Genomic DNA, 22,296 nt, shown 5'->3' on the forward strand with positions numbered 1-22,296 from the left:
TGGTGAACTCCCTCACTCCGTCCCACCCAACATTTTGTGTTTTCCTAGGATTTCGGTGAAGAGATGCATAGGAGGAACATGCATGATCATGGACATCAGCAGTGTGGAGAGAAGAAAGGGAAAGTACTCTGCAAGTTCTTCGTAGAGGGCAGGTGCTCAAAGGTGAGGCTGTACAGTTAAAAGTTATGGCACCTGTACCTATGTTCGTAGCTGAGGAGTCAGTTAATTCAACATAAACCAGAAATGGAATATGAAACTGCAGCCTATTAACCAGATTCACAATAAGCTTACAACCAAGCTCCTCATCTGTGTTCACACAAAGGGAGTTTTAGCAGGGCTTACAATAATGATTAGGAATTAAAATGTTATCTGAATATCCCTTCCATTCCCTGGGGACACTGGCACGAATTATAAAATCAATGCCTCTGTCCATAACTGATGGGTCAGTTAATTCAACACAGACTAGAAAAGAAACATGAAACTCCAGTCTGCTATCTTTTTGTCAGAACTTGTTTTCTTTAATATAGGTTAAAATAAAAGTTCACATATTGTACACATCAGCATATTATTTAAGTAATTACATCCATTCCCAGCAGATGAGTCTGAAGTCAACTGTTTTGAATTACAGTTCACTTACGATCCAAGTTGCCAATGTTAATTTCTAACAGTAGGCATTCAATTTTCTGTCCTTGTGTACAGTATAGGAATTTATACTATGATTGGTCTCAACATAAAAGATTTGGGCTTTGCTTATGACTGAACCTGAAACAGTACTGTCAACATGTAATAATATGATGCCAGCCACATTGTGTGAACATGGCACAGATCACTCAAGTGTATGTACAAATTTCAGTTGGAAAGTCTGGATAATAAATGTCCTAATTTGATTCCTCAGGAGCACTGGACAACTACCCCCAAAACTCATTGTCCAGTTCACACTTGAGGTGTGATAACCTACAGAAACTTCTGCCAAAATTTAATTGCGAATTCCTGAACCTTATGTAAAGATAAAACATGACTACTTAATTTTGGCTCTTATATTAGGCTGCTTGCATCCTACTGTATTTCACCTTCTAACTAGATGGTTTAGGGCATTTGCTTATCAATCCCCATTAGTTGATGGATGGCCCACTGCTGTCTAGTATACCTTGTCCTCTTAACTTCCTCCTCTTCCCCCCCGCCTTTTCCCCTTGTATGCCACATAGAGCTCAGTCCAAGGACTGGACTGAAATTATTCAATAAAAGCAAAATACTGCGGATGCTGGAAATATGAAATAAAAATAGCTTGAAAAACTCAGGTCTGGCAGCATTTGTGGAGAGAGAAACAGAGTTATCGTTTCAAGTCCATATGACTTTTCTTCAGGGCCCGGTATCATTCAAGCTCACCCATAATGACCGAAGAACATTTGAGCATTTTTATGACTTTCCAGTGGTCCATCGCTATGCATATTGGGCAGAGCTGCAGTTTTATCTTTTAACCTGACTCATCTGCAACTATGCATTGTCTACATTGCTGAAGACTCCAAAGTATATATAAATAAATAAGTCTTTTACGTGACCTAACAAGATCCTGTGGCTTTTGTATCTGATATCAATTGTTTAACCTAATAATCATTTGCCACTTTCTTTTTTTTGCACCAGTTTGCTTCAAATGAGAATAGTGAAAAAATGTTAACTGTTGTATTTTTTATTCTCCTTTCTACAGGGAGACCAGTGCAATTTCAGCCATGATTTAGGGCCACCCCGAAAGCGGGAGCTCTGCAGATTTTACTACAATGGATTCTGCGCTAAAGCAGAAAATTGTCTCTACATGCACAATATCCTTTTCTTCTGTGTTTCCACTTTTCACTGATGCTGAACTGACAGTATAACTCAGGTTCTAATCCGAGCTCAAGGCATATTGGTGTGAGACCTGCTGGGAAAACACTACTATATCTTGGTCTTGACACTATCAAGACTGTAGCTTCAGTACAGTGTCAGGTCAACTTTTAAAAAAGTGTTTTAAAGGTATTTCAGAGTGCCACACCCTTGATAAACTGATTTTACAAATAATCTTTTGGTAAAGCAAACATTCTTGACTGTTACCAGATTGTTGAGAATTCACTGTCTGAGAGCAGAAATTTGCACATTTTAATTTCAGAATTCCAGCACTTTTTTTTTCATCCCCACTTTCTAAAAGCTGATTGATGACGATTAAGATTTCCCATGCAAAGTGACCATTACAAACTTTATTTTCTAAGTAATTGTTTACAAAAAAATTACACTCTTACTGGGTTTTAACATTCTCATAAACCATGTAGAAAATTATGAGGGACTGGAAGGGAGTACAGGACAATAATTTACTTTTGGAGTTTATTTTACTTTTTAAATCATAAGAGTTTAGTTTAAATTTTCATTTTGTAAATAGTCTTAAATATATTTCATCTTCTTCCTGTAAGTAGCTCTTAATTCTTGTTAACTTTGTTGTATCACCATTCAGTCATATTTCAGTCATTCCCAATCATAGTTATATTTAGTATAATTAAACTAAATTTATGACACCCTCTGGCTTGTTCTAATATGTAACCCTCCAAGCTTCATCTGTCGGTCCTGTGATCTCTCGGCTCACTACAGAATCTGCTGTTTTTTGTAAAAGCCATGCTTTTATACTTTTATATGTAAGCAGCGGTAGTCTTTTCCAAGCTTGAAACCAGTCTCTGCCTTTATTTCAGGCTAGTCCTGCACTTTTAAAATTTCAAAACTGACCAAATCCCTTATCCCATACCACACTCTACTGCGGCTGTTATTTTCATGACTACCAGAGGCAACAACAGTGGAAGCGTTGAAACAGTTTGCGAACCGGCTTCTGACAGTGTATCTCACCTATTGAACCATGTCCTAGCCCCAGCAACCCTCTCAGAATTGCTGATGTGCATGCCTCCTCCTGCTAGATAAACATGGAAGCTAATGTTGCTTCCAATCAACACGTTACAAATAGTGAGAGACAACCATCATGCAGATTGTCTCTGTTATTATTGTAATGCAACTTGTACCCTTAAAAGGGCACATCATCACCATAGCAGCAGAGTAATTTCCTTCTTGTACATGGTAGAGTGCTCTGTTCTTATAAAACCATCATACTGGCTCCCGTCAATGTAAAGGGAGATCTATCTGTATAAACAAACTGCAGATGCACATAGAATGAAATTAATAATGTCTCCTCATTCCTTTAAGGAAAGGATCCTGCTTTTTCTGCAAACCCTATCTGTATTTTCCAAGGACTTCTTGAATGTGAGACAAATTGCCTCCCAACTCCCCCTTTCGACTGAAGTCTTTTAAAACTTTGAAGCTTGGCATTCGCTAAGCAGTATTACTCAATTTACTTTATCTTCTCATCTCCTATTTTCAACCTTAGTGCCCGACACACTGGGCGTGTTCAACTCAGAGCCGCATTGCAGTGATGCAGAGAGACAATACAACATCCGAGTCAGGTCTAGGTCTGACTCCAGAGTCACATGGTGTGAGATCACCTCAGGTTGATCATCTGACAGGGGCCAGGTTTAGCACCACATGGACCATGTCTCACCTGAGCTGTCAAATCAAGCTTGAATCGTTCTCAAAAGTCCTTGAACTTTCTGAATGCTCCATAAACTTGAGTGGATTTATTTTGTGTAGTTCTGAGAGTATGCATGGTCCTCTCCAAATTTTTTTTAGAGTTTACCATCTGCAGGTAGGTATAAGTATATGAACAAAACTCTCCCTTAACTGCCACAGTTTAATTTGGAGACAGGCGGTATAATTCGGGCTGTGGGAGCTGCAGAATAAACAGCATAAATTCCTCAGCAGGGAAAAAAAAACTGAGAGGTAGTTGGCCTGTCCATTCGGAAAATGCAAAAGTAATTGTTAAATTTTTGGGTGAGCTTTATAGCTGGAGAAGCCTGTTCCCCTTTCAGGAAAATTATTGTCCTTAATATGCCTCACATGAATTCCCTTGTAAGTTCTTTCATACAACTGGAAATTGTTACCAGGGTGACGAGTGCAAATTTTCCCACAGACTTCTAACTGAAGAAACCAGGGAGCTGCTGGACAAGGTAAAGCAAATTTTAGGCTTTCTTTAACAGTTTTATCCCCTCTTGTCAGCAGTGACTCAGATGAGGCTGTAGTTGCATGATGGTGGCAGCCCGTCAGTACCTTGATTTAAGTGGATATTTTCAGTTGTGATTCAGTTGTGATTTTACCATGGGGCAGGAGGGAGTACATTTAAGTGCAATCGTGTTCTCACCCAATACTAAAGGTGAGCAGTTCTCAGCAAATGGTCACTGGATAATAATGGAGAGCAGGAATCCTGGCTCATTTATGGCATCATTGCAGCTGCCTAGATCAGCTCACAGCACAGACCCATGATTGAACCAGGGACATGCCTAATCTGCATTGATTGGTGTGAAACATTGCAGTGCATTTTCCCCCCTCTGTCGTTTTGGGAACACAGAAGTGTCTAATTTTTAACCGTTCATTTCAGTTAATACAATGTGACTTTCATAACATTGGCAGCCGATATGCTTGCTGCTGCAGGGAAATCGCTTGTCTTAGAAACAGCTTACATTACAGCCATTCCAGTCACAGTGATGTTGGAGTTTCTTGTGCTGTGTTATCTGCCCTACTTGTATTCCGGGATAACCTTGCACATGCACAGTTTTTGAGTTTCATTTCAGACTGTCAGGTCACAGCCAAAAAAAAATTGATGGATTCTGGTGTCTTTTGCTTCTCGAAGTGGTCCTCCTCTCCTCCATTTTCCAGTCCTGGCAACATCCTCGTAAATCTCCTTTGTACCCTCCCTAATGCAAATATATCCTTTCTGTAATGTGACCAGAACTGCACACAGTATTCAAGTTGTGGCCTAACTAATGTTTTATGTAGTTCCAACATAACCCCCCTGCTCATAGATTCTGTGCCTCACCTAATAAGGGAAAAGATTTCATATAACTTCTTAATTACCTTATCAACCTGTCCTGCTACCTTCAGGAATCTGTGGCCATTCATTTGCAAGGTTTCTCACTTCATCCTACATCGCTCAGTACCCTCCCACTCATTGTGTAATCCTTTGCCTTGTTTGACCTCCTCAAATGCATTAAGTTGAATTCTATTTGCCACTTTTCTGCCCACCTGACCAGTACATTGATATCTTCCTGCAGTCTCCAGCAATCCTCCCCTCTATCTACCACGTATCCAATTTTTGTGTTGTCTGCAAACTTCTTGATCATTCTCCCCATGTTTGCATCCAAATCATTAATATATACCACAAAAAGCAGGGGGGACCTAGTACTGAGCCCTGTGGAACCCCACTGGAAACAGCCTTCCAGTCACAAAATATCCATCAACAATTACCCTTTCCTGTCACTGAGCCAATTTTGTATCCAGCTTGCTACATTCCCTTGGAACTCGTGCTTTTATTTTTTTAACCAGTCTGCCATGTGGGACCTTGTCAAAAGCCTTGCCAAAATCCATGTAGACCACATCAACTGCACTACCTTCATCAGTCCTCCTCGTTACTTCCTCAAAAAATTCAATCAAATCATTTAGACATAACCTTCCCTTAACAAATCCATGTTGTCTGTCTTTGATTGGTCCATGACTTTCCAAGTGATAGTTCATCCTGTCCCTCAGAATTGATTCCAATATTTTGCTCACCACCAAGGTCAAACTGACTGGCTTGTAATTATTCAGTCTGTACTTTGTTCCTTTTAAGCAAAGCCAAAAAAAGGTGATGGATTCTGGTGCCTTTGGAGAATCCACTTCTTGAAGTGGCCTTCCCCTCCTCCAGAGACAACTTTGCAGCTTCATTTATTTCACTTTCTGCCACTGAAGTCGACCTTCATTTGCAGAACTTTATACATCCCCATAGGTTCATCCCCATAGATTGTACAATGGCATTCCGATTGACTGTTCCACAGTGTGTAAGGAGACCAGGTTCCTGCGTTTGGTTAGCAAGGTCCTGGTGTTGGCTGTGCTGTTGGGAGGGTTAAACAGTGATGAAGTTCTCCTCAGAGAAGGTCAGAAGGTGAGTTACCCAAGGCCAGTGTAGTGCACCTTCTGGTAACTTGTTCAGGAGTGACATTTTCAGATGCCTAGGAGCAGGCTGCTTGTCCACCTTCTCAGATGTACTTCTCAGCAATGTAAGTTGGAATAAAATTCCTTTAAAAGTGAGGATAAAATGGAAACAGTTTGTCATTAGTTTAGAAATCGTGGAAGATGGGATTGTTTCATCTGATAACCTTCAATTCCAGCCCAAATCAAAGCATCCTCTCTTGACTGGCTGGAAGAGTGAAGGTAGATTGAACAGCTACAGGTTCGCAGCACATAGCTAGTTTTAAAAGTCTTATATGAGTAAAAAGGTAGTCAGAGGAAGGGTAAAGCTGATTAGGGATCAGCAAGTTGATCTTTTTTTATTACACTGTGAAGAAGAGGCCCTTTGGCCCATTGAGTCTGCACCGACACATGAGAAACACCTGACCTACCTACCTAATCCCATTTACCAGCAGAGAAGACTGAGGGGCGACCTGATCGAGGTGTACAAGATTATGAGGGGCATGGACAGGGTGGATAGGGAGCAGCTGTTCCCCTTAGTTGAAGGGTCAGTCACGAGGGGACATAAGTTCAAGGTGAAGGGCAGGAAGTTTAGGGGGGATGCGAGGAAAAATTTTTTTACCCAGAGGGTGGTGACGGTCTGGAATGCGCTGCCTGGGAGGGTGGTGGAGGCGGGTTGCGTCACATCCTTTAAAAAGTACCTGGATGAACACTTGGCACGTCATAACATTCAAGGCTATGGGCCAAGTGCTGGTAAATGGGATTAGGTAGGTAGGTCAGGTGTTTCTCACGTGTCGGTGCAGACTCGATGGGCCGAAGGGCCTCTTCTGCACTGTGATTCTGTGATCAGTGAGGAGGAACTTGGAGACAATAAATCAGGACAAAATTAATTGACATTTGGAAAAATATAGACTGATAAATGAATGTTATCACAGATTTATTAAGGGCAAATTGTGTTTGTCTAACTTGATTGAACTTTTGAAATAACAAAAAGGGTTGATGAAGGTAATGTGGTTGATATTTTTATTAATCTTCAAAAGGCATTTTGGACGCGCAGCATAATCGACCTGTTAGCAAAATTGAAGCTCATGGGATTAAAGGGACAGTGGCAACGTGAATAGAAAATTGGCTAAGTGGAAAGCAGAGAGTAGTGGTGAACAGTATTTTCAGAGGCAATTATAAAGTGGTGTTTCCTAGTGATCAGTATTAGAACCACTGTTGTTTTTAACACATATTAATGACTGGAACTTGAGTATACAGGCACAATTTCTGTTTGTAGATGCTATGAAACTCAGAAAAATAGTGAACAATGAGGAGGATAGTAATAGATTTCAGGAGAACATAGATTGGTTAACTAGGCATACATATATATATATATATATATAGCTTATGAAATTTAATGCAGAGAAATGTGAAGTAATGCATTCTGATAGGGTGAATGAGGAAAGGCAATATGAACCAAATGGTACAACTATAAAAGGGATGCAAGAACAGAGAAACCTGGGGGTGTATGTACACAAATCTTTGAAGGCAGCAAGACAAGTTGGGAAGGCTGTTAATAATAACATACGGGATCCTTGGCTTTATTAATTGAGGTGTACAGGACAAAAGCAAGGAAGTTGTGCTAAACTTTTGTAAAACACTCCTTAGGCCTTAGCTGCAATATTGTTTAATTCTGGTCATCACGCTTCAGGAAGAATGTCAAGGTTTTGGAGAGCATGCAGCAGAGGTTTACTAGAATGAACGAGGGATGAGGGACTTCAGTTATGTGGAGGGACTGGAAAAGCTGGGGTTGTCCTCCTTAGAGCTGAGAAGGTTAAGTGGAGATTTGATAAAGGTGTTCAAAATCATGAAAGGATTTGATAGAGTAAATAAAGAGCAACTGTTTCCAGTGGCAGAAGGGTCGGTAATTAGAGGACACAGATTGAAAGTGATTGGCAAAAGAACCGGAGACGATAAGAAGAAACATTTTTTTGCACAGCGGATTGTTGTGATCTGGAATGCAGTGCTTGAAAAGATGATGGGAGAGTAATTTAATCATAACTTTCAAAAGGAAATTGAAATACTTGAAATTACAGGGCTATGAAGAAAGAGCAGATTGGAAAGTTCTGTCTAAGAATCAGCACAGACATGACAGGCCTCCCTCTGTCTGTATCATTCTATAAACTGATCATTAAATTGGTGATTTTTCATCTTTTCAATCAGATGCTAGCCAGTGAGGCAGAAGCTGGCGCAGAGGATGAGAAGGAAGTAGAAGAGCTAAAGAAACAAGGAATCACTCCCTTACCGAAGCCGCCACCTGGAGTTGGGTTATTGCCCACACCACCCCGACCTCCAATGCCACCTCCTTCGAATATGCCCAACGCTCCTCGGCCTCCCATGATGGGGCCGCCTCCACCACCTGGTCCTCCTCCACCTGGTCCCCCACCAATAGGCCCTCCGCCTCCAGGCCCCCCACCCCCTGGACCACCATGCCTGCCAGGCCAAAAGAAGATCCCCTCACTCTTTGAGATTGTTGTTCAACCCACTCCACATCTGGCACATAAAATGGGAATGAGGTAAGCATTTTGTGCCCTACTCTGAAGTTTTGACACAAGCCAATTAAATTAGATGTGTCAAAGTTATACTTCTGCTATTTTATTTTTAAAATGGTCTTTTCAAAAACAAATGTTATAAAGTATATGATGTGATTAAAAATTGTGCCAAAGATCTGATTGGGGGCCGGTAACTTTTTGTTTAAAGTAGACAAAGTTTGAAATTCCACTAGGAGAATAAAGCTACAAGATTCCACGATTTTGAACAAACAAAATAAATTTTACTATACAAAGTCCGAAAAGTAAAACAATCTACAATTTCTACCTTCTAACATTCAGAATTAACATGAAGTAAATATGAATTAACAGGTGAACTGTGGTTGAACATACCAGACTGCATGTTAAATGGCAGATGTGACCAAAACAGACCCCATGGATTTCTCAGCTTCCCATCCAGATGTTAGTGACCACTGTGAGTCACAACATCTCATTAAGACTTTGTCTCCCTCACAAGGGATTTCAACCCTTCCCTTTCAAAGATCTAGCCTCTGAATTCCTTCAAAAACTGGAGTGACTCAGACTGCCAACAACTACTCATCTCCCGATGGTTCAATCTCTTCTCCTGAGACTGCATTCCACGGGCTTCACAGAGCTGCACACCCACCACTAATTACCAGCTCGCTTCCAACTTTTTTGCGGACCGCTATCTTCACTAAGCCGGCGCTGCCCCTGGGTTTCTCTGAGCTCCAATCTCCTAGCTGCACTGAGCTATAAGTGGCTCCTAGGACTTCTTTTGAGCCCTAATCCTCTCCAGCACAGAACTAGCGACCTTCCTCCACCACCTCAGCTCCCCAGGATTTCTCATGAGCCTTAACTGCACCAAATGGCTCCCAGGACTCCTATGTGAGTTGCAAACCACACGAGGTCCAAACTGCAACTAACCCCCTCTCCCAGCAAACACACAGACAAATTGAAACCAGAGAAACTTCTTTAGCTCCATCCATCTCCATAACAATGTAGTCTTTCAGGGTTCACTGAATGCTTTTAAACTAATTTAGCTCTAACTCCCAAAACAAAACGCCTCCCTGGACTGCACTTCTTCGCAAGTGGTGTAGACATAATGTCTCCAGTTCTCCAACTAAGTAAGCCACCTGCTGTTTTATGGCTCAGTCTCTCCTATTCTGACTCTATTAAACAAACATGGGTAACCTTCTGAACTACCATTTTCTTTTAGGTGTTCTGGCAATCTGTAAAGCCCAGCATTTTAGTTACCTTACCTTCACAACAATTGTCTTGTCAGAACTAAACATTACCTCTAAAATATTAGCATGAACCATGCATTAGATATTTGTCACAGAATGACATACCAGTACTTCTGTTTCTTCAAGCCACTGGTCAACGTACCCTGTTGACTTTTTTAAAACAGGAAATCTTTCATCTGTTGTAAAATGTAGAATCACTGGAGCTAGAATTCTTAGTGCACTTACACAGTTGTTTTTTTCTGGATAAAAGAGGGGATTGAAGAACGTGGCAGAAATGGTGGGGTTTAGTTGAATCCATAGAGGGGCTGCAGGCTGATTGAATCCCCAGTTCGCTTTTCATCTTACTATCCCTTCTAATGCTTATCGGGATTGCACAATGTATAGGCTGTTTGTGCGCAGCAATTTTTCCAATAACTTCAATTTTACAGTGTACTGTGATAGTTTATAAACTGGTTCTAAAATAATCATTGTATTAGTAATATACTTACGTCCTTGGTTGCACAATTGTTGTGGTTTATGCTTGAAAACTAATATTTGGAGTCACCCCAAATGCAAACATTTTGTATAGAGCTCTATGCAATGTGACTTTATGACAATTTGGTCCATCGATGGCCTGTTGTTTCCATCCATGAGTCATCCTTACTCCCTGAGCTGAGGGCTAAAAGGTTAAAGGACTTGCAAACATAATCTAGGCTGATGTGCCAATGCACTTTTGATGGAGTGGTGCATTGTTAGAGATGTCATCATCTTTAGTGAATGCTAAAAGCTGTAATGAGTTGACATTTGTAGGGAATGAAGTCAAATGAATCAAAGGACTTTCTTCACCCAAACAGTTCTGATGTTGCACAAGGGAAGGTCATTGGAAATATTTGTTGTTGTACCATGTTTTGTTTCCTAATAGGTCTCTTTGCCTCTGCATTGACTTGTTCACCTGTGACAGCTACACAACCATCTCCATATAAATTGAATCAGTCACCATCTGATCTGGCTTTAGATAGACTTATGTGAACTCCAGCAATCCTTTGAAACTAAAACAATGTTTCTTGTGATGTTTGGTTTTATGCAGAAAGAATGCAATTGTCCTCAAAGGATAAGGTTGTCAAACAATAGTTTGCAAACTAAGCATGAGTTTGTGAATAAAATGACTAATGTTTCTTTCCTACGTAGGCCTCGGTTCCCACCACCGCCTCCTAGTTTCCCAGGGCCTCCGGGACCTCCAGGGCCACCAGGACCTCCCATGGGTCCAGGACCTGCTCCAGGTATGGGACCAGGACCAGGTCCCATGCCTGGCCCAATGCCTGGACCTGTGCCAGGCCCTGGGCCAGAGGAGATGCCGTTAGGCCCTGGTATGAATCCAGGACCGCCAGTAGGACCAGGCCCTCCAATGGCACCATTCATGCAAGGAGATCCAGGAATGATGCCTCCTGTTCCTTCTGAACCCAATTTTTATGATAACTACTATCAACAGCCAGGAATGCAGATGGACCTTGGTCAAGCTGGAGAGGAAGGTAGGAAACATGGTAACCCTTTCCAGTCCAGGGCATAGATGAATTTTAACAAATATCCATCTTTTTTGACATTAATATAAAATGAGAGTCACAAACAGAAAATTGTGTTTACCTTAAAATTAGAGATTGATTGCTTGAAAACCTATGAAATGAAGTGACTGACAAAACTGAAGTTATCTACTGCATTATTTAGGTGTTTTTCCAATTATAGAGATAGGTAATATTTGGCGATTAAAAGTACTCTGACTTTTTTCTTTGTTCATAATCACTTCATATTTCAGCTAAGGCAAAATATTGGAGCATCAACATGCACTATTAGAGCATTGGAGATTTTGGATTCCATTCAGCATTCTTGGCATGTTGAGTTATCTGACCTCTTCTTGCCATTGTCTCTTTGGGCAGAAAACATTGGGGAGACACTTGCCTCAGAATCCTATGTGGCCCCAGCATATAGTCAAAAAGTTTTGGCAAAATGATCTTCCATCTTCTTTAGTGTGGCTGATGTGTCCTTGTAAGGAGAAAGTGGAGGGTTTTCCACTTTCATTAGCTGATGAATTAGAGGAATTTCCATATTTTTGCTAAGTGGTTTCTATACCCACTCCCCCTGCACCTCCAGCTACAAACCATATGGAACAGTCATTGCCCCGTTTACTTCTTGTGAAACAGCATGACTATTCCCAAAAAATGACTCTTGAACTGTTATGAATCGAATAGAAATATAGCAACATTTGTGTTGAAACGAGTAGACCTTTTTGAGAAAAGGTTGAATTTAGTGAGATGTATGAGAATTCAGCCAGTTCCACAGAAAGCAACCTTAGCCCTCTTTGCTCACTGTTTTTGCCAGGTGACTATGAAGAGATAGATGAAGGAGATGGCCAGCCAGTTCTGGTGCCACAGATTGAGGAAATGGAAGCTGAGGAGAATGGAGGTGTCTCATCCAGTCAGAAAGCCAATGTAAATATCCCTGATTTCCTTCCTGCGGCTCAGCGAGCACTTTTTCTCCGCATCCAGCAAAAGCAGCAGGAGGAAGAGGAGAAGGCAAAGAGGAGAGCAGAGAGCAGCCAGCGGGAGAAGGAAAACGAGGAGGGTGAGTATTGTTTTTATATTTTGATTGGGCATTGTAAAATAAACACAGGTCTAATATTCTTTATCCATAAACCTGAAAACCGAACATATCCAAAAGTTGCACTTTTTTTGAACTTCATTGATTTTAGTGGGGAAAGACTAGTTGTTTGTCTGCACTGTTTACCTTGTGATTTTTGTAGTGAACATGTCAAAAAGAAACATATTACAGGTACCCTATTTATTATTCAGTGATATATCTTACTTTCCTAACCATTTTATTTACTTTGGACAATAGCTAGCCTAGGCTAAGTCTATTGTAATGTAAATTTGTACGCGGTATCCAAAAACCGAAATTATCTGAAATCCAAAATGCAATCAGCCCTGAGGGTTTTGGATATAAGATACTTGACCCGTACCTTTATTCAATGTCCCAGCGCAATCAAAGTAACAAGTAAGCAGATTTAAAACATACAAATATTGTTACCCACAATATTTGAAAGCTTGTTGCAAATCTGAAATGCTCATACATCGTGTACCTTCCTGTATTCAAACCCATGTTTAATATGTTAGTCAGATACATCTAATGGTAGACTCCATTCATCAGGGTCGAATTTTAAATCCGTCGTCAAAAGCTTCATTTTGAGAGTATTGATGGCCCTTGTCAGGCTACAAGGTGCTGCTCTCCGTAAAGATGGGCTGCCAATACACACTTTCAGGGAGACTTGTCCCTCGCCAATGTTAACTGCATCTCCTTCTGCCTGATACAAGCCAATATTGACACCACTAACCCATGTTTTTCAACATAAATAGAAAGTGCAAAGCTGTTTGGTTCATTAATCCAGACAGAATATTCGCTTTCCCTTTCTCGCACCCCCCCATCCCCATCAGAGCATTCAACTTTTAAATTATGTCAGTAGGTTTGCCTTCACTGCTCTGCCCAGAAGTCTCTTCCTCCAGTTAACGCTGTGTATTTTACCATCTCTGTAGAGACCGATAACTTCTTAAAAGAGATGAATTTTGTAAAAGACCAACAAAAATAACCAAAGGACAGGATTTCACTTTTTAAGACTTTTACTGTAACACAAACTAAAATCAACACAGATCAAATATTAAGATAAAAACAAAAAACTGCGGATGCTGGAAATCCAAAACAAAAACAAAAATAAAAATACCTGGACACAGTTAACATTTCGAGTCCGTATGACTCTTCAACAGAATGGACTCGAAATGTTAACTGTGTTCCTCTCCACAGATGCTGTCAGACCTGCTGAGTTTTTCCAGGTATTTTTATTTTTGTTTTTGTTTCAGATCAAATATTAGTTTGATTTATCAGTTGCCTGTTAATTAAAGCAAAAGATATGTTTTGCATTAAGTAGCTAACACAACCAAAATATGACTCTCAAAGGCTTTTACTCTATATGCCATGCTTCAGGTAGATATGTAGCATTGATGGAACAGTCTCATAGTCACTCGCAGCTCTCCAGCAAAGGTTCTCCACTTTCTTTGACGCCAGGTCAAAACGTCCAGTGTCCTTCGACAGTTGTTCCACACCGCCTGACTTTCTGGAACTGATTATCCCCAGCAAGGCACATCTCGATGAAACCCTGTTCCCTAAATCTTCAGGAGCCCCATCTGTGCTGTTCTCTTTCTTTGGAACAGTAGGGGAGCCCTTAAAAGCATCCTGCTTGGGCTTTTCCATGTGCAGTTTTTGCCTAATTCTCAATAGCAGCAAATTCTGTTCTGTGTATGAGAGGTGCTAGAAACTACAACTTGACACCTCAGTGGGTTTCTATTTGACTTTCTAGGCCCGTGGCAACCTGAGACACTTCTTAAGACTGAAATGTTTACTAGGAATTCACCACTGCCCTTTTCAGAACTTTGTTTTGTTTCAAGTTAAAGGGATGTTTTAAAAATTAATCGTCTTGTAAAGTTAAGCGTTTATGACAGTATGAAAAGCTTCCTGACATCAGTTCTACATTTACCTTTCTCCAGTTTGAACCCCTGTTCCCTCAAAATAATTTTTTGTGATTTAAAATTGAAGTAGTGATACTTTTTTATTTACCTTTTACTGTCTTATATGCCTCTTAGTCATGTTCAAGGGAACAGAAAAGTAGAGAAACAGGGATTGTATGCTAAATTATACCATAAAGTATATTGAAAGTTTGTGCTTTTCCATAACTTAATTGAGCTATCAAACCTAAGCTGGAATAACTCCTGCAGTATAAAGTAATGTGTTGTGTGTTTTGTAGGTGATGGTGATAATTGGTATTCAAGTGATGAAGAGGAAGGTGGAAGTAGTATGAGCTCCATATTAAAGACACTCCGTCAGCAATCTGCTACCAAGCCTCAAGTCCAAGCCCAGTGGGTGGCACATAACAACGGTAACAGCCAGAGTGCTGTTGATCCACGTCTTCAGAAGGAAAGGCAGTCAAATGTGAACCGACCCGTGGATCCTCGGATTTCGAGGGACCCCAGGCTTTCTCGGAGCACAGAGAACACGTCAGGAAGCTCTGGATCTGATGCAACTGCTGCAGAAAGCTGGACTGGAACTGTGCCGAAAACAGATGCCATTCATCAGGCTGCCCCTGTCAATATAAAACCTCAATCAGTAGTTAATGAGGAGGAAGGCGAGAGGATTCTGAGGGACAGGGCAGTCACCATTCCTCTTGATCCATTGCCAGGTTCTTCACTGAGGGATCCCAGGTGTCAGCTTAAACAGTTTAGCCATATTAAAATGGACATCTCCCTGGGGAAACCTCATTTTGCTAAAAGTGTTTTGTGGAGCCCAGAGGACCTGATCCCACTGCCTATTCCAAAGCCAGATCCTGTTGCTGTTCCCGTGCCCTTCCCAGCATTGGACCCCCGGTTAAACCGCTGTCCGCCAACTGGACCTTCGGACCCCAGGCAGCGCGTTGCTGACCCGGTAGTGGAACACCCCCAGCCAGCACCAAGTTCTGCCCTTCCAGACTTGGGCTTATTGTCCAGACTATTGAAGAGTGTGGATACTTCAGCAACCAAAGTGACTGCACAAAGCGACAAGCCTTCTGACCCCAGGATGCGAAAGGTACCTGCTGACCCAAGATTGCAGAGGTCCACTGCTGGACTCCAAACCTCCAGTTCGCAATCCGGAAAGACCGTGGAACAAAGTGAGCCCCCTGCCGCCCCAGTAGGGAAGGAGTTGGGTGCTGGTCTTGCACCATATGATCCCAGGTTGGTTACTGTTGGTGGGAAGAGCAGAGGAGGAGGTGGGGGACAGAGCACTATGCTGAGTGGCATTAGTTTGTATGATCCAAGAACTCAGAGCACCCAGAGTGCTAATGTCAGAAGCATAGAGTCTTCCAGTGAAGGTAACCTTCAACCTAAAGGGTCGGAAGCCCCTAAAAGTACCAGTAAGCCGAAAGAGCCATTGTTTGTAAGGAAATCAGCGTTGGATCAACTGGAAAATGAGAAGTCAAGTTCAGAAACTTCCACAGACAGATACAATAGTTACAACAGGCCTAGGGCAAAACCAGCCACTCCTGCTGCCCCCTCACAGGAGACGGGTCAGACGGGAGTGCACAACCTCCCAGTGCCGTCTCTGTTTGGACTGATTCACCCGCAGTTCTCTGAGGTGAAGCAGGCCAGTAAATCTGGCTCAGGTAGTCCTTTTGGTGGCAACAGCCCTCACGAGGAGAGCGAGCAGGACACAACCTCCCTGAAGGATGTTTTTAAAGGTTTTGATCCGACAGCGTCACCGTTTTGTCAGTAAATTGTAAAAGGACAGTGAATGCTGCATTTAACCGTGTATATTTAACCTCACACCAGGGGCTGGACACAGTGTTGGGCAACGTTCTATCATATTCTTTAACTTTGTAATTTAATATAGTGACAAATGTGAATATACTTAGAAAGCAGTGATAGAATTCTCTGAGCTGAAGTTTAGTCAGTTCAGAAGACCAATACCTGAATCCAACAACATGTGATTCAGGCAATTAGTTCAGACTCTTCAACAACAAAACAAGCAAAAATGTGCTTTTTCCAACTATTGGCTCTTAAGCATTCTTTCTGAAAGAAAAGTCAGTTTGCCCAAAGAAAGGCGCTTGCCTATGACAAGGTACCAAGTTCCTACCAATGTTGGAAAAATTCAAGTAGAAAACGAGATTTTTTTTTTTTAACAGGACTCAGTTTTTTAGAAGCACTGTAGTGTAGTTACATTTAGAAGTTCATAATTGACATCGAACGTGGATGTACTATGTTCTGAATTGTGCAGTGACCCTCCGACACATTCAATTAAGAGTCTTGTTCTGTGGGTTCTTGAGTTTATTTTCTCCTGCTTGACCTGGGGATGAAGAGGTTGAGAGGCTAGGATTTATCAGTATATCATAAATATGGCCACCTGCAGCCTCTGCAACACCCGATATCCCCAATCTGCAAGGCAGAACTTCTAGCAAGATTTCACACGTAAGGCTGTGAAACTTCCCAGACATAAACGAAGAGCCCTATCAGAAATGTTGACTTTTTAAGACATGTATTTTAAAAATACATGCATGTATGTATATAAACTGTGCTCTTGATAAACTGGGGGACAGAGTATTCAAGAATAACAGTTAACTTTTTTTAATCAAAAAAAAAGTTTATAAAAAAAAACCGAAGCACCTCGTGCAGCCCTTGGTCCCTGCTTCCCTGGAAACTATGGCGAGAACTGGCCATTGTTTGTGTGCATTCCAAATTGTGTCCAAATTGGACATGTGTGTCTTCCAGGTTACCAAGGCTTTCTCAATTCAAGAATTCCACTATCCGTGACATTTCCACAACAGGCTCCAAATACTGTATATTGAAGCATTTCTTCTGTGGAGAAATGATACACAAGGTGCTGCTTTGTTTTACTTTTTGTTTTAATCTCTTTATAGGGTAAATATGTACAAAATGCAGAGAGAAAGGCAAGCATTCACACAGTTTTAGGCCTGTTTGTATCTGTAGCTTTAGGCACTGAGAATCAGAGACTGATGGATTCGTGTGGAATAATCTGTGAAGAAAATAAAATGTTTTTTCTGTTGTAAGGTTTCCACATTTCCTAAAATCCAGATCAGATGAACAACGACAAGATAATTTTGTTTCTCGGAGTCTGTGTAAATATGTAGGGTTTGCTGTTAAAATTTAAATCGTAACAAAGTTTCCATTAACACTGGACTAATTCCAATGGAAGAGTTTAAATTATTTTTTTACTCATCATCTGTAAGGTGTTCTGTGCACTGGTGCACCTAGCAACAGTGAGCAATTCTCCAGTTACAACGCTGTAAATTTAATGTTGTGCTTCCTTGTCAAATGGTTGTAAAGTTTCAGAGTTATCAAGCAAATCCAACTGGACTAACCACCTGAATCAGTCTCAACAAGTCACTTTCCATCTTGCCATGAGTTATTGCGGGGCACGTTATAGAGCAAATGCACTCCCAGCGGATGCTGCTAAGTTATCAGCAGGGGTGTGTTGGTGGGCAAGCCAGATAGCTGATATAAAAATAATCTGTCAGTGTCAACAAGGTTTGGATTGTGACCAAGGGATGTGCAAACTAATGTGTTCACTGCTAGCCTTAGGAGTTGGCATTGCAGGGTTAGTTTGTGGGATTGTGTGACTGACACATGACTAAAGACTGACAAGCATGGCTAAGGTATCTGCCTTGTTGATGGGGGCCAGGGGGTGAGGAGGTGGAATATTGTGATCGGGTAATTTTAGGTCTACACTCAAAAGTATCTGGGCCAAAGGATGTGGTGTTTTGGTTGGTTAGTTGGGATGTGTTAGAATCCTGTGGCAATACATATAGCATAGATGATGACTGCGATAAGGTGTGGATTTATACCTAACACTAGGATGATAGATAGCCATCTTTCCAATAGGAAAACTGTCTCGAGATAACTTGGCAATGATGCTGTCTAGAAGAGAGGTAGCTCTATAGTTTGTGAGATAGCAATGACCTTATAGAGTTCAGCCGAATATATTTTTATTATGCATTTAGTACAGTCAATAACCTGTGGTGTACTCCATTGGTGTAATCAGTATTTATTATACAAAGTTGTAACGCCGTTTGACCATACAACACCATTTAGCAACCAGTGTGAAGCAGCTGGCTGATGTCACACAGTACATTATTCTAAGTTGTGTTTACATTCTGTATGAACTGTACATAATATTTACAATATCTGATATTTTGAATGTTTAACAGGTAAAATCCAATATTGAGGTTCAGAGAGTGTCGCAAAATGCAGGAGCACAGATACCTTTAGAACCTGTTGATCAGGCTCTCAGCTCTTTTAATTTGCTTCCAAAATATTTGTTCTATATCACTAACATTTTTGGAGATTTTGTCCTTTTTAATAAGGTGTATTTATATCTTTTATGTATAAATTGTTAAGGATCTGTATAAATTATTTGCTCTTCTCCATTTCAAAAAGTGTGTGGAGTGTTTGAGAGGAGCTCCCAATATCTTGGACACTCGAGCAATGTAAGTAACCAGCCATTTATTACAGGTAACAATCTTTGGCTGGGCTTTAGTAATTCCCACACTTTACATCAATTCATTCCAGGGCTAAGATGGGCTCATAATTGAAGCACACTTTAGCTTTGTTACATAAGTGTTATCACTTGAAATAATTATGAAAATTAACTTAATTTAATTGATTTTTAAAGCCTGATGTAAAGTAAAATCTTCCTCTTTTAAGATTTAAATGCCTCATTAACAGATATTTAAAATAGGAAAATGTCCAAAAAGATGTAGTTGACGACTTGTGAAGTTTTTGAAATTGTGTCCCTTGTACGTCTGTAAATGAACATGCACAGTCACAGAGCAACCTTGTTTTTGCCAGTTATTGAAATGGGAAGCAAGGTGTAAACTCTACACGACATAGCCATTCTGTGCTTTCTTTCATCACAAGATATAAGTTCTAACTTCTGAATGTCCCAAATAGAAATTGTTCCATTTTAAGAAATTTAAGCTGCAAAAAGTGGAGACCCAATCCTTTGCACAGACAAAACGTAGGACATTCAGGAATGAGAGTTGAAGTGTAGTGTAGATTACAAATGGGTCTGAAATTCCATAACATGGTTCACTGGTGACAAATAATAAAATTGCCGTTTGGCTTTTTTCACCAATTGAGCCAAGACACCAATTGTGATCCAACTGAAACCAAATGAAATATGATTTATTTTAGATGTGCCACATGTTAATAAAAATGCAATGCATTTGCCATACTAAGTCCAACAGAAATTGAGCGGCAGTTTAATTTTTGGATTGGCTAAAGTGACCTCTTTCACCAAGTCTGAGACTTCTGAAGTCCCAGGGTTATAGTCTGTTCGTGCAGTATCAGATGGGACAATATAATCTGCATTGTTCATGATCCATCAATATGCAGTGTGGGAATGGGAGGAAACTGGGTCTTGTGCTTTTAATTCTGTAACTAAGGGTTACTTAAAAGCTTCACTGAGCTACTTTGGAATGACATCCCATACATAGTTTTACATTGGACAGTATTATGGGGGTCGGGGAGGGGGTGGTGGGTGTTATTTGTGATTTGAGCCTGGGCACCTCAATCTCACCGCTCATAGCAGTCGGGAGGACTGCTTCCAGGGGGAGGACAAAGCGCACATAGTTCAAGGCCAGATCCAAATTTGCTGATCCAGGTTTAAAATTTAGAATGAATGTAAATGCAAGTTATCCTTTGCACAGCGGTATTATCACTTCAAATCAGATATAACCTAATTTGGATTCATTTTAGAGTGGCCAAGAATGCAGCCTGTGTTCCCAGCAGACCAGCACTGTGTGCACTGCATTTGTGCAGATGCCTTGAACTGTTTATCCTGCAAACACATTTTTGGAAATTTATTCTTGGATTGGGATTATTTGAAGGGCTTGAGGTTGGAACATGATGCTGTGTCATTGTCATAGTATGCTTTGTATGAAATTTCATCACTATTTTGTCTCAGGAGTTAACCCCTTCAAAGTAAGTGGGTTTGTTGAAATAGTGCGATGTGATTTTTAAAAAATTATCATCGAGTGGAGTTTGCCAGTTTATAATCCTTGAAGTACACAGGATGAAAACCTCATGGCTAGTGGGCTTTGCTGCTTTGATTCAAATCCACTTTGTGACTCTGCAGTTTAGGATATCAAACAGCACCTGTTTGTAATTGGTTTAAACATGCTACATTGATGATTACATGCCAGTTCGAAAATGAGTCAGAAGGATTTACTTAGATTCAAGTAGTCCTTCAATATGGATCACAGAAATCTTGATTCAGATCTTCCGAGTACACACTGGATTCTTTATTGCTTCATCGGTTATTAATTAGATTTGATTGATGTAAAAACTGGGTTTTAATGGTTTGGCTAATGTACATACACAGAATTAGTCAGCCTCTACATATTTTCTTGGGCCAACTGCAGCATCTGCACTGATTCTTATATCAGTTGTTTTAACAGTTCGGCTAACATGGCAAAAAAACGCAGCTACAAGTTACATGACACTTGGCTATTTGACTAGTGGCAGCTAAAATCACCACAGGAGATGTACAACATACGGTAAAGTGTTGCCTCATGCTGGGTCCAGCCTCTTCACAACTCCCACGAATCTGTTTTCCTCGTATATGTAAAAAAAATCAGTCTTTGTATTTAACTGTCTTTGAAGTGATCATATTAATTAGTTAAACTATATGTATCTTTCTTTAAACAAAAGATGCTATTTGAATGGAGGGAGGGGCATGTTGAAGTTAGTATAATGTGTTACTTTGCACCCTTAAACATCAAAATCACGTCATTTGTGATAGGTAGATTGTATTGTCATGTATCCTTCATCGGCTTTTTAACCAAGCTAATAAAAAGTGCAGTATTGATATTTTATTCTTGGTGATGGGTGCATTGAGGTCCATTTGAGGCTGTGATTAGCTTCAATGCTGGTAGGTTATGACTCACATTCTTGATCGCTATCTAGTAACCATTGCTGGAGAGCGTACACGTTAAACATTGATTGAGGACAGCACCAGGCTCTGTCACGATTGTTTCCACAGTGAAGAAACCTACTGTCCAGGCTCATAAATAAAGAATTGTCATTTAGGCAAGGAACTAAGAGCCATTGGCATTGGTGGAATTGAATCACTGTAAGAATGGTTGTGAAAGGAGTCAATTGAAAAAAAATAAGCTAAGAATCTGGGTGGTGTCAATCTATGAGGCTTCAGCTGAGGTTCAGCTCATTGAAAGAACGGTGGTGGGGAGAATGGGATTGGAATGGATGGTGCAGTTGAATAGATACTGTTCTTTCATCCCAGTGATGGAGTGGAAGCCTTTGCAAGCAGGAAGGTTCTTCATGAAATGGGATTGCATAGACTATAGCAGTTCCCGAAATCAATCTCACTCAGGAGACGGGGATCTCAAAAGCTCTACCCGAAAAGGTGATGGAAGCTGATTACGTAAAAATTTTAAAAGGATGTTGGAGGGGTACCTGAGAATGAGGAACTTGACAGGGTTATGACAGAAAATGGGATTTGGGGACTAAGCAGGATTGCTCTTTCGAAGAGCCAATGCAGGCACAATGGGCCGAGGGACTGTCTCCTGTGCTGTCAGTTTCTATGATTTACTGGATTCAGGGAAGAATAGATATTCTGAGTTTGGGGCAAGTTGTCACGGCTATGTAAATGAAACATCCAAGCATGCTATACTTGACCTGGCAGTGTTTAAATACTGCTAACTGTCTGATAATGAAAGTGTCCCATTCCTCAGCACTGACCTCCCTTACCTTGATGAGCACATCAAATATCTTCTTTGACCAGGAATCACTGGGTGCTTGTTAGCAAATAATACCCTGTTACTTACAAATTTATTTCTGTCCCTGATAAATACAATG

The 22,296-nt window shown here is 40.7% G+C and overlaps 1 protein-coding gene across 5 annotated transcripts in view; it reads left to right on the top strand.

Annotated features, from left to right (window-relative positions):
- zc3h4 (zinc finger CCCH-type containing 4) overlaps positions 1-21,296 on the top strand; it is a 55,562-nt gene extending 34,266 nt beyond the window's left edge. For all 5 annotated transcript variants that reach the window (XM_078533242.1, XM_078533243.1, XM_078533246.1 and 2 more), the window contains exons 6-12: positions 49-162; positions 1,706-1,817; positions 3,961-4,070; positions 8,269-8,621; positions 11,027-11,367; positions 12,212-12,454; positions 14,682-21,296. In XM_078533242.1, the coding sequence (XP_078389368.1) occupies positions 49-162; positions 1,706-1,817; positions 3,961-4,070; positions 8,269-8,621; positions 11,027-11,367; positions 12,212-12,454; positions 14,682-16,180 (2,772 nt within the window). In that variant the 3' untranslated portion in view covers positions 16,181-21,296. The remainder of the gene's footprint in view (positions 1-48; positions 163-1,705; positions 1,818-3,960; positions 4,071-8,268; positions 8,622-11,026; positions 11,368-12,211; positions 12,455-14,681) is intronic.
- The last annotated feature ends 1,000 nt before the right edge of the window (positions 21,297-22,296 follow it).

The sequence above is a fragment of the Cetorhinus maximus genome, chromosome 32, assembly GCF_964194155.1.
Source record: "Cetorhinus maximus chromosome 32, sCetMax3.hap1.1, whole genome shotgun sequence".
NCBI classification, from domain to species: domain Eukaryota; kingdom Metazoa; phylum Chordata; class Chondrichthyes; order Lamniformes; family Cetorhinidae; genus Cetorhinus; species Cetorhinus maximus.